Genomic DNA, 12,989 nt, shown 5'->3' on the forward strand with positions numbered 1-12,989 from the left:
ATGCTCCGAACCACTGATTCGAAACAAGATTCGTAAAGCTTCGAAGCGATAGCATTGTTTTGAAATCGCTTATCACTAGATATTGTAGAATAAAATCGTTACTTTTTGCGCGCCAAAAAAAAAAAATATATATATTTTGGTCACTTCATAAACATTAAGGTTGAACCACTGTAGTAACATTGGAACTGTTTTAAATATGTCTTTAGAAGCTTTCTGGGCATTGAAAGTGTTAATTATCTCACTGGCAATGCAGGCCGCACTGAGCCATCAGATTTTATGAAAAATACCTTAATTTGTGTTCCAAAGATGAACGAAGGTCTTACAGGTGTGGAACGACATGAGGTTTAGTACCTAATGAGAGAATTATAATTTTTGGATGAACTAACCCTTTAATTTGTGAGTTTACCTCAGCAATGTTGACTGAACAAACACTTATTAAGTAAAGCTGAGAATACTAATATTTAGTAGAAAACAACTCAGTTGAATTAAGTTCAGTTACATGAGTTTTTTAAATAATGTGAACAAGGATGGCTTGAGTGAAACTAACAGTGAAACTTCATTTTTTTTTGAGTGTAGATAGACAAACAGATAAACAACATGAGACTGATGTAAGCGGAAATGGAAATATGTGAATATATAATGCACATACTTATGTACATCAAAAGAGAAGGAAAAGAGAAAAAAACAGCTGGAAACATCTGCTTCTGGGCTCCTTGTCCAGCTACCCCTTCCATTTTTGATGTGGGATAGAGAGAAAAAGAGAAAGGGAAAGAAAAAACAAGGAGCCAGTTACCCAGAACTTCAAAGCCGTTGCCTAAATGTGCAAGCCCTCATTAGTTCTGCAAGCCTAACCAACCCGACTTATGATTGTGTTTGCTGGGGTGCACTTTGGCAAACACTTCAGAGGAGAGGCTCCTTTAAATTATAACTCCCACCCCCCATCCCAGCTCTCCTGCTCCCACCCCTACCCACTGTAGCCTCTTCTGCCCACCCCATAACCCCCAAAACTCCCAGTGCACACAAACACAGCACTCCCCCCCCCATACAGCACTCCACCCTATAATCTGGTGTGCAGCTGCAAGCATCTGCTCCACTCCCTCTCTCTTTTCCTAACCACTGAATTGATAAACACATCGATCATAAACCCACTGACACACGGTCGACCGTGTGAAGCGACACGGGGACCAAGTTTCCTTTTCATCTGGACTAAGACTGTGTGCACAATAACTGTTTACAATAAAATTTTAACAGACGTTTTTAACAAATGTATTGAAGCAGTGGACAAGTCCTGTAATTATTAGACCCATTAAGATTTTTGCATGTCATGAAGCTGCGTGTATTTCTTGTAGTTTAACCATATGATTTTACTCTATGATCTTTGGCTTCACTACTGATAATCTGGCACGCAACTACTAAGTAAGTAACTACTGAGTTGGCAGCCTGAGGAAATCAGATAGTTGCTGCCAAGTTCTGTAATTTGGCAGCATCTAGAAGGTTACTTATTCATTAGGTTCAGTCATAGCTGAATAATTAATCACAATATGGAAATGTGCTTCCAAACATTTGCAGCAACAGATCCTTCAGTTGTAAATTATCACATAATACACATTTCAAAATGTACTAGTTCGCTGATTATGGAGACATGAGACAAAACAACTTTACCTGCCAACTTAACCAGATAAACACTCTGAAATGATTTAGAGATCATCAGAAGGTTCTTTAGCTACTCAAATGCACAATTTAATTTGATTTATTCTAGTTTTTTTAATCAAACTTATGACATTACATTATATTTCTATCTACTAAAAGCACCTGTCCTCAGACCATAACTCAAAGCTTTAGATTAAAATATCTAGCCTATTAAACTTAAGCAAAGTTAAAATATAAAAATTTGAATCTTCCATAGTTTTATTTCCTGATTTAACAAAAACCACTCTTAAATATACCTCTATTTTTATTCATAAAGTTTCACAACTGTGTCCTCTATGTTTATGAAACATTTATACAAATCATAACATTAAAATCTGCTTTCATCCTGCAACGAGTTATTGAGTTTAAAAAAAGTCAAAAAAGACTGAGTGAGTTTTTGTTTGCTTTTTAAATCACATTTTAGTGCTTATATTTTTTCATAAACATTATATGCCAACAAATTGTAAAGACATAGTTTGTAATTTTTAGGTAATTTGAAGTAGCAATGCGTATAGCCTAGGTAAATATTTCTCGTTCATATAGACCACCGCTTGCATGAGCTTCATTCATTGACATTTTGAATGCACATACCAGGATGCGCTTCGATGTTATCGCGAGATCTTTAACGCACTCTTGCTCATTCCGCTGATATCGCGAGACTGGAGTGACTTGCGTGAAATTATCCGGTGTCGGTCTCGGAGGTGAGTAGGGATGCTGCAAAACGTGAAAATAAAATAGGCTATAATTTCTTCTAAAATAGATTAGACGTTGCTGGCGAAATGGTAGGCTATTTGTTAGATTTTGTTTACACGGAATATCTGAGTAATTCATGATTTATCAATACTCAGGCCGGCGCTTGCTGCTATAGTATTTCTACGTCGTGACAAAAATAAAAGGTGTTAGACGTTTAAACCTGATGCGACCGGTTTACCATTCTGTTTTATAAATCATACAACCTAATGTGAACATCTCTTGTGTATTCATTAGCAGCCCACATATGTGTAGGCTGACATCAAAAATCAATTCTCATGTCAAGGTTTTTCAGATTTTAAACGATTGTTTCCATTTGCCATTGTGTTAAAACCATCTGATTCTAAAACCTGAATGTGATCAGATCTGGGCTTTCGTAGGTCTTTTGGATTTAAATTGTGATACAAATCAACAGTTTCAGATTTTCAGGCATTTAAATGATCCACTCGTGATGTTGATGTCATCACCATTTTATGGAGGGTGAGAAACCTCTCTTCCTTACAAACACTTTAAAAGAGTCACATCTCATAACTCTGTCCATGGTGCATCTCAATCTGTCAAAATAAAGCAGTACTATATTACTTATTCTAATATAGGTGTTTCGAATTGCATATTTAAAAAGCAACGACACATCAGACTGGACTAGGGACATAGTCTTGTCATTTTTACAGATTTTTTTATGTATAGCCTATACATTGTCCTTGACTTAATGTTCAATACACATTTATTTAATCAGTGCATGATGACCTTAGTTCAAGATGACCTTACACTAACATGACATCACTGATATGTTCACGTGCTCTGAATCTGTTTTTAAGGTTTACAGGCTCCAGTAACTGCTATTTTTTTCCAAATGCAAAGCAAACTTAATAAAGCGTACATATTTTACGTATTGCAAAGCTAAAGGATTCACTCAAACATGGAAATTGTCAATATTTGGTGTGTGCGCTCTGTGAAAAAAATATGATATTTTATGATTTGTCCAGCCATAGTTAAAGATCATGGATGTAGTAATCATTGCAGAGGGGTTTCTAGAAGAGTCTATAAGAGCAACATTGTGATATTTGTAAGGGTGAACGTGTACTAATGTTAGTATTTGAATTAGATGAAGTTAGGAGAAAACAGTAGCAAGTGTTCTTTTTGAAAGGGTCAATGCCTTTAACTGGTAAGACAGTTGTCATTTAAGAAAACTGACGCAAGATTTTGTCTTTTTATATTGGTAAAGACTAACCAGCTACCATGGGGAACATTTTTGGCAACCTTTTGAAGAGCCTCATTGGGAAAAAGGAGATGCGGATTTTGATGGTCGGGCTGGATGCAGCTGGGAAAACCACAATCCTGTACAAACTGAAGCTGGGAGAGATAGTGACTACCATTCCTACTATTGGTGAAGCACATTTTCAGACTTAAAATGTTTAATCGCTTTATTATTATTGTATTATTTTCCTCTTACATAGAGACAAAGTCTATGTGAAGTTCTAGACTAAGTCTGCTATACTTGTAAAGCATAAAGTCATGTTTACCAGTCTTGCCAGCGTGTAATTTGTGTCCCTTTGTGCTGTTTTGTTACTAGGTTTTAACGTAGAGACTGTCGAGTACAAAAATATCAGTTTTACAGTATGGGATGTTGGTGGCCAGGACAAAATCCGACCTCTGTGGCGTCACTACTTCCAGAACACACAAGGTGAGAAGAGGACTCATATACATACATACTCACACACACACTAAACACACAAATAGGGTGTTAAATAAACAGCCAAACACCTTGCAAATCATAAATGATGATGTTTTTACAAGATGTAATATAAGGGTGCTTTCACACTTGGTTCGATTGCCTGGACCGAACCCGAGTTCGATTGCTCCCCCCTCCCCCTGCGCCCACTGGACTGTGTTCACATTATATCATTTGGGTCCGACCCGCGGTTCGTTTGCGTCATCAAACCAGCAGCTGTTTACTACGTTGCTTAGTAACGATGGCACAGGAGAAGGGGGCAAAATGCATAACGTTGCTCTCCTCACTTTTAGATTTTTGTTTTTGAACCGTTGGTTTTGTTCATAACGGCTCTTGCGTCTATCTGCCGCGAATGTACAATGCTGAAGGCGAGCAATAATGAGAAAAGCTACGCTACAGCTCTCTCTTTGCAGCACGTGACTCACGCTCATCGGGAAAGTGAGTGAAACACACACAAACTCACATTTTTATCAAATAATACGGCATTAATAGCGGTTCACTTCCGCAATTTGGTACGTTTGCATTCATATCACAAGCGAACCGTACCGGAGTTCACTTGAACCGCACCCCAGACCACCCTTTTTAAGCGGACTCGGGTACGGTTCGTGGGTGCGCACCCGAGTTCAGAAGACCGTGTTCACATCATCCAAACGTACCGAACTCTGACGTCAATCGAACCCGGGTGCGCACCAAAAGTGCTAATGTGAAAGCACCCTAAGTCTAAGGCGTCCCCTGAATGTGTCTGTGAAGTTTCAGTTCAAAATACCCCATAGATTTTTTTAAATTAATTTTTTTACTGCCTATTTTGGGGCATCATTAACTATGCAACGGTTCAGGCTGCGGCCCCTTTAAATCGCGCATGCGCAAATATCACTAAAAATATAATGTAATCATGGATCATGTCAGTTATTATCGCTCCATCTGCCATTTTCCTGACGTTAATACTGCCTGCCCTTGTGTAATGCCTTGAACATGGGCTGGCATATGCAAATATTGGGGTCATACATAATAATGATCCCGACTGTTACGTAACAGTCGGTGTTATGTTGCGATTCGCCTGTTTTTCTGAGGTCTTTTAAACAAATGAGATTTACATAAGGAGGAGGAAACAATGGAGTTTGAAACTCATTGTATGTCATTTCCATGTACTGAACTCTTGTTATTCAACTATGCCAAGGTAAATTCAATTTTTGATTCTAGGGCACCTTTAAACTAAAGCCTGAAAAGTCTATGGTCAGTAAGACAGCAAGTTTCTAATACTCACCAATGCTGCATTTATTTGATCAAAAATACAGTAAAATGATCCTTCAGAAATCATTCTATGCTGAATTTCTGCTCAAGTAACATTTATTATTATCAATGTTGAAAACAGTTGTGCTGCTCAATATTTTTGTGGGAACTGTGATGCATTTTTTCAGGATTATTGAAATGATGAATAGAACTTTCAAAAGAGCAGCATTTATGTGAAATAGGAATAATTTGTAACATTATAAATGTCACTTTTGATCAATTTAATGCATCATAGCTGATTTAAAGTATTAATTTGTTTAAATTTGAAGTTGTACATACATCAATAGAGGAAAGAAACAATGCTTGTCAAGTTTTAATGTCCCCGTTAATAATTACTGCCTCTCCATAACCACATTTCTACATAATTTCCCATGTATTTTGAAGGTCTGATCTTCGTGGTGGACAGCAATGACCGTGAGCGAGTGAATGAAGCCAGAGAAGAGCTGATGAGGATGCTGGCTGAGGATGAACTGAGAGACGCTGTACTCCTCGTCTTTGCCAACAAGCAGGCAAGAGCTTCCTTATGCTTCTGCTGCGTTCTTCAAATCAGAAACAATTTATTGACGTTAGCATTGCATTTGCCATCTACCAATATAACTTTCAAAGCAGCCTTAGTATGTGCATCAGTTTCTGTAACCTATGTGTTGATTTTTTGACGATGGAATCATATTGAATTATTGGTGATGTCCCTGTAGGTAGTTCATTAGTGGACTGGGTAGTTAGGAATTATTGTAGAAAATGTCATATAATGGTGAGCAGTGATCAGAGTTCAGCAAGGCAAGGTTTGTACGATAGAAAATGTTCCTCAGTCTGCTTCCTCAGCGTGCCTCTGTGTGTTTGCCTCAATCTTCCAGATGGCAGAGGTGAAAGCAGACTATTTTTGGGCTGGATGAGCTCTCTGATGATTTGCAGAACTCATTGCCGGCAGTGGTTGTTGAGGTCTGCCGCTGATGTGTTGAGCAGTTTTGACCACCCGCTGTAGGTCTCTTTGATCTGAAGATGTGCAGCTGCCGTATCATAGTGTGATGCAGTAGGCCATGATGCTCCCAACATTGAATCTGTTAAAGTTCTCAAGAGAAATGTAGACTTTTCGGAAAATCAGCCTCCAGGAAAATCAGCTGAGGAACCATGGGAAATCCTCTTTGATATGGATGCTGAGGAACTTAAAGCTGCTGTCCTATATGCTTGTCTGTATCAGCCCTTAATGTTTTATATAATGGGGTTAACAACTCAAGCCGGGTCCACACTGTATGATTTTGGCTATGATTTGGACTTCTGAGACAAATTTTGCGAATCCTAAAAGATTCCTTGGATCCTAGTCTAAAATCTGAAGTCTTCGATCATTAGTTTGACATGTTCGCCGACAGCCGATTAATGACCATTGCAATCAAATTTTACCTCTAATGAAATTCTGGCAGTGACAGAAGTTTTGAGGCACAGTCCTGCAGTGTGGCTTCTCCTACAACGACCGTCAAATCAAAAACCAATATGAGAGCAGAACCTGATGACACAATTAGTGATACAACAACAAACCAGAAGCCGTGATCAAAAATAATGCTAGAGATTGTGCACCCAGGCCAAGAGAGATAGTTAGACTGTCTGAGGTTGGATGTCCCTGATATTACATTGTTGAGGGCATTTATTATGATTGTATATACTGTATAATTGCACATGCTTTTTTCTCTATTGTCAAATTCAGGTTACTTTTGCCATCACCTAATGCTCACAAAATGTGCTCACATGTTAATATTTAAAAACGAATTGTTTAAAGGGATAGTTCACCCAAAAAAAATAAAATAAAATAAAAATTCTTCCACCCGAACTTGACTCGTGTACGGCCATTCCTGGAAGCCAGTGATTATAGTTTATAAAGTATTAAATATGGATATTTTTCTTACAAAAACCCTTTGCTTCACTTCTGACAGCATTTATTAACCCACTGGAGTCTGATGGATTATGGTAATGATGGATGGATGCGCTTTTTGGAACTTCAAAAACTTGGGTGCCATTCAATCCCATTACAAAGCTGGGAAAAGCCAGGATGTTTTTTTAATATAACTCTGATTTGTTCAGCTGAAAGAAGAAAGTCATATACACCTAGATGGCTTGAGGATGAGTAAATTACGGGATAATTTTCATTTTTGGGTGAACTATTCCTTTAAATGGAATCTTTAACGAATCTAAAAAAATAATATCTATTTTTCATACTGCACACTAAATTGTAGTGATGCCTAAAATCAAAGCAATTTAAACAACTGAAATTAGTGTTTTAATTTATTTTTTTATTTTATATTTAAAATGTATTATCAATTTATTTTAAATTATAAATGTATAATTTTTTGTATAATTTTTTTATTTAGACAAAATAGTATAGAATTTTGATTTCCACCATAATTTGAAAATAATTATCGGCCGTGTTGGCCAGAATTTTAATAGCAGTGCATCCCTAGTTCCTTTGTAATTTATAATTAATTTAATTTATTTTTAATATTAACTGAGTAAAGTTTTTAGAGAAACTAGTATAAAATTTTAAAGTCGGCATGAAATGAAAAATGATCTATTTTGTAAATGCATGTTATTGATCTTACTGTGAATGATTCATCCATTTATATTTCATTTTTCATTTTTAAAAAAACATTGTTTATTGGATTTTTAATTTTCTTGTAATGTTTAGTTAAAATGCCATAACTCGATCTAGCAATGAAAATGACAGACTCCCCTCTGGTGGCATACTCTGGACTTCTCCAATTATTTAGATTGCTTAAACCCCGCCCCTTTCTTACAATCGACTGCAAGCTAACATTCGACTCCAAGCTAACAATTTGATTGAACCAAGTGTTTGTAACTATGAAGGCTGTATACATAGTAAGATTTGTAGTTGTGTATGTTTCTTTCTCACTCTACAGGATCTGCCAAATGCAATGAATGCTGCAGAAATCACAGATAAGCTGGGTCTCCACTCCCTGCGCCATCGTAACTGGTACATCCAGGCCACTTGTGCCACCAGCGGAGACGGCCTATATGAGGGTTTGGACTGGCTGGCCAACCAGCTCAAGAACAAGAAATGAGGCAGACTGGATCCAAGTGGAACCGGTGGGAGAGGAGTCACCTGAGTGGCAGCTCGTCATGGAGCACCAGTGGTTTCCAAGTTTCTTTTATTCAGTTTACAAGTTGAGACCAACGGGAGTCGGGTCATCTCAGACAGTGTAACCCCTCTCTACGCCCCACATAACAGATCTGTGAGATGATTGGGGTAGCGCTAGCGCCCATGATTCATATTCATATTTACTAGTGAAGATAGACATGTTTTACTGTTCTTATGTGTTTTAAACATCTCAGTTTCTTGCGTCTGTACACTTTAAATGTATAAAAGACAGGAAGTGAATGAAAACCTTTTACTTATATTACTACTATGGAATATGGAGGTATCGCTTAAATGCAGGTCATTTAAACTATATTAACTGCACTGATATAGATGAGAAACCTGTTGATTCAGTTTCCCGAAATATTTAAATAAAATCATGTGAAATAATATTCAGAAAATAACGGAGAAACATGTTGCGGTTTTTGCTATAGTGTCGTTGTTTTGCTACTGAAAATGAAATAGAAATGCATTGTGATTTATCAGCAGCATATCAGCCAGACTTCATGACTGTCAGTGTTACAGAGTGGTGATGATGCTCTTATTGCATGTATCCACACAATAACCAGTGTCTCTGCACAGGTTGCTGAGCAAGCTTTGGTTAGTACTGTTTGTAAATAGATACAGGAGCCGACTGTGGATCTCTTGTCTTGGCATGCGTACTTCGCAACAACTAAATAGCACAGTGTTTGTGTACAAGAACTATTTCTTTTGTGTAGTTGTTTCATTCTGTTCTGTTGTGTAGCTAAAAGTATTTGTTTCACCGACTATATCCGCTGCTCTTGCATGCTGTTTGTCGTCCCGTATATGTATAGACATGCTCATTGAATGTGTCAGTACTTGTGTTACATTTATGTTATAGTGACTTTTTGCTAGTGTTGCATGGGCAGAGAAGAACAAGGGTAGATCTCTATAGCCATGTGACTGGTGTAGCTGATTAAAAAGCATTTGGTTCACACAAATGCTGAAAAGAGTGTCAAAGTGACTTTACAGTTGACATGGGTACTAATAGACTCAAATATGGTTGTGTGTACGCTCATGAATGACTAAGTGTGTTTATATATTTTGCACGCTTAATAAAGTATGCACTTATATAATTTATTTTGAATATCTATTATTGTAAAATGTGTCCAGTGTCCATACATTTTTTTGTTCCTTGCATTGAGAAACTATGAAAAAAAGTTAATTCTGCAAGCATTAATATCCTTTTTAGTTATCCATACTTGCATTTATCCAAATATGCATCTCTTTAGCTCTTCAACTCGTCTGAGACAGCAGAGATTAGCAATGAGGTTTCTTCTTTCCTTCTAACAAAGAACGGTCTTTGCTTCTAATAAACCAGATGACTCATTCTACTACTACTTGTGTGTATTCAACGTAGTGACAATGCAAGCTGCCTCTAAAAACAAGAACGATTTAGAAGAAGAACAACATAGTGATGAAACGCGCTCTGTTTGTCCGTTTAGGGCTGCTGTAGAAACATGTCGGCGCAAAATGATGACTTGACATGAAGGGGGGACCCGCGGTGTATGAGATATAAATGGCTTATTCTAAGGTAATAAAAACATAATGGTTCATTATGTAAGGTCTATATACACCACTGAAAATATAGTTATGTATATTATATTGCATTTCTGTCAATAGATCCTTCCAAAATTTACACATTGCACCTTTAAAAATCATTTTCATTCATTTTCAATAAAGCTCAAATAAGATAAAATATAAATAATAAATGAAAAAAAAAAGTTAAATGTCTTGGCAATGAATTGAAATAAGTTTAAGTTAAAGTACTAACATAACAATGTAATATAACACTTTTGACAACTTTTTTCTCTAGTTATTACACTCCAAAATGAATCATTTTAAAATATGTAAATTAAAAAAAAAATTATATATATATATATATATATATATATATATATATATATATATATATATATATATATATACACAGAGTATCTGTGAGAACCCTCACATTTTTTAAAAAATATTTTATTATATTATATCAAAAGTAAGTACACCCCTAAGTGAAAATGTCCAAATTGGGCCCAAAGTGTCAATATTTTCACCATTATTTTCCAGCACTGCCTTAACCCTCATGGGCATGGAGTTCACCAGAGCTTCATCAGTTGCCACTGGAGTCCTCTTTCACTCCTCCATGACGACATCACAGAGCTGGCGGATGTTAGAGACCTTGCGCTCCTCCACCTTCTGTTTGAGGATGCCCCACAGATGCTCAATAGGGTTAAGGTCTGGAGACATGCTTGGCCAGTCCATCACCTTTACCCTTAGCTTCTATAGCAAGGCAGTGGACATCTTGGAGGTGTGTTTGGGGTCATTATCATGTTGGAATACTGCCCTGCGGCAGGGGATCATGCTCTGCTCATTCATAGTTCCCTCAATGAACTGTAGCTCCCCAGTGCCAGCAGCACTCATGCAGCCCCAGACCATGACACTCCCACCACCATGCTTGACTGTAGGCAAGACACGCTTGTCTTTGTACTCCTCACCTGGTTGCCACCACACATGACACCATCTGAACCAAATAAGTCTATCTCAGTCTCATCAGACAACAGGACATGGTTCCAGTAATCCATGTCCTTTGTCTGCTTGTCTTCAGCAAACTGTTTGGGGGCTTTCTTGTGCATCTTTAGAAGAGGCTTCCTTCTGGGATGACAGCCATGCAGACCAGTTTGATGCAGTGTACGGCGTATGGTCTGAGTACTGACAAGCTGACCCCCCACCACTTCAACCTCTGCAGCAATGCTGGCAGCATCTATTTCCCAAACACAACCTCTGGATATGACGCTGAGCACGTCCACTCAACTGTTCTGAGGCCTGTTCTGAGTGGAACCTGTCCTGTTAAACCACTGTATGGTCTTGGCCACCGTGCTGCAGCTCAGTTTCAGGGTCTTGCCAATCTTCTTATAGCCTATGCCATCTTTATGTAGAGCAACAATTCCTTTTTTTCAGATCCTCAAAGAGTTCTTTGCCATGAGGTGCCATGTTGAACTTGACCAGTGACCAGTATGAGAGAGTAGAGCAATAACACCAAATTTAACACACCTGCTTCCCATTCACACCTGAGACCCTGTAACACTAACAAGTCACATGACACCGGGGAGAGAAAATGGCTAATTGGGCCCAATTTGGACATTTTCACTTAGGGGTGTACTCACTTTTGTGGCCAGCGGTTTAGTCATTAATGGCTGTGTGTTGAGTTATTTTGAGGGGACAGCAAATTTACACCGTTAAACAAGCTGTACACTCGCTACTTTACATTGTATATATACACACACACACACACAAATTATAAACATTATATTTATTTATTTAACACTATCAGATAGATAGTGATTATATCCATCTACATATATTACTTTTTAAACAATATTAGATAAATATTTAATCAAATATTTCCTTCAGTTTGTGAACACATCCCAGCAATTTCATTCAGTATCGTTTTAGTATTGTCTGTATACTATTGTAGTATTTATTTAAAAAAAAAATTGTTTTTATTTTCATATTTTTAGTTTTCAATTTAATTTTAAATTAAGTTTAGTAATTTTGTTATGTGCTTTTGTCATTTGTATTAGTTTTTGCTTTTTTAGAATCTAAACTTTTTATTTTTTTATTTAACGATAACAACACTGATCCCATTTAATTAAACAAAGTCAGAAGTGTTAATATGACAGGTGCTTGTGTACAAATGATAGCCTGCAAGAAAAACATATTAAATAATACAACACTCAAAGTATTTATAACCAAAATGAACCCACATGTCTGACAAAGTTAATCTACTATAATTGCTTCCATTCTGGGATCTTTTTTCTTCCAGAATTCAGTTTACAGACAGTCATTCAGTGGTTTAGTATACAATTATAAAATTTGTTTCTGCACTTTGATAACTTTATCTGACACCACAAAATGTGATAAATCTTATCTCTGTGTGGTTTTGATGTTGTGGAAATTTCATAGAGCGTATTGAAAGCGCTTCATCTGCTCTGTGTGAACACTTATGGCTCTTAGGCTCAAAAAAGCCTAGAAATAATAAGAAGGGAAGTCTGTTTGTTTAGCAAGATGCCCAGTACCTCACCCCCTTATTCTGTGGCAAATCCCACACACCTCCCCGCCTGCCCTCACAGTGTGTGTCTCCAGGGGCGTGACAGCAGTATGTGGGTCAGGGCTGCTCCCTGGGTTGCTAGCCCCAATGGCCCCCTGCAGGCCGTTGATAATAGCGGCACCATGGCGGGTGCCATAGCTGGAATTCCCTCCCGTAACCGGGGCGCCCTCGCCCAGGGCACAGACTCACTGGCAGCAATGCTGCAATCAATTCATCAATCTGTGATGGGAGCTGCAACCACTGAAGCCAGGCCAGCCCACCCC

At 37.7% G+C, this 12,989-nt stretch overlaps 1 protein-coding gene across 1 annotated transcript; it reads left to right on the forward strand.

Moving 5' to 3' along the window:
• Window positions 1–2,814: 2,814 nt before the first annotated feature.
• Window positions 2,815–8,642, forward strand: arf3a (ADP-ribosylation factor 3a). Its single transcript, XM_067370678.1, has 5 exons — window positions 2,815–2,919; window positions 3,665–3,826; window positions 4,013–4,123; window positions 5,846–5,970; window positions 8,368–8,642. The coding sequence occupies exons 2-5, from the start codon at window positions 3,679–3,681 to the stop codon at window positions 8,527–8,529; spliced, it is 546 nt and encodes a 181-aa protein (XP_067226779.1). The 5' UTR covers window positions 2,815–2,919; window positions 3,665–3,678; the 3' UTR covers window positions 8,530–8,642.
• Window positions 8,643–12,989: the final 4,347 nt, after the last annotated feature.

This window comes from Chanodichthys erythropterus, chromosome 20 (assembly GCF_024489055.1).
Source record: "Chanodichthys erythropterus isolate Z2021 chromosome 20, ASM2448905v1, whole genome shotgun sequence".
In the NCBI taxonomy this organism is placed as follows: Eukaryota; Metazoa; Chordata; class Actinopteri; order Cypriniformes; family Xenocyprididae; genus Chanodichthys; species Chanodichthys erythropterus.

Bases quoted from the DNA above. Each gene is read 5' to 3' on its own strand.
- arf3a (XM_067370678.1), top strand. From the start codon at position 3,679: ATGGGGAACATTTTTGGCAACCTTTTGAAGAGCCTCATTGGGAAAAAG. The intron at 3,827-4,012 runs GTGAAGCACATT...TTTTGTTACTAG, and splicing joins GACTACCATTCCTACTATTG to GTTTTAACGTAGAGACTGTC. The intron at 4,124-5,845 runs GTGAGAAGAGGA...TGTATTTTGAAG, and splicing joins CTACTTCCAGAACACACAAG to GTCTGATCTTCGTGGTGGAC.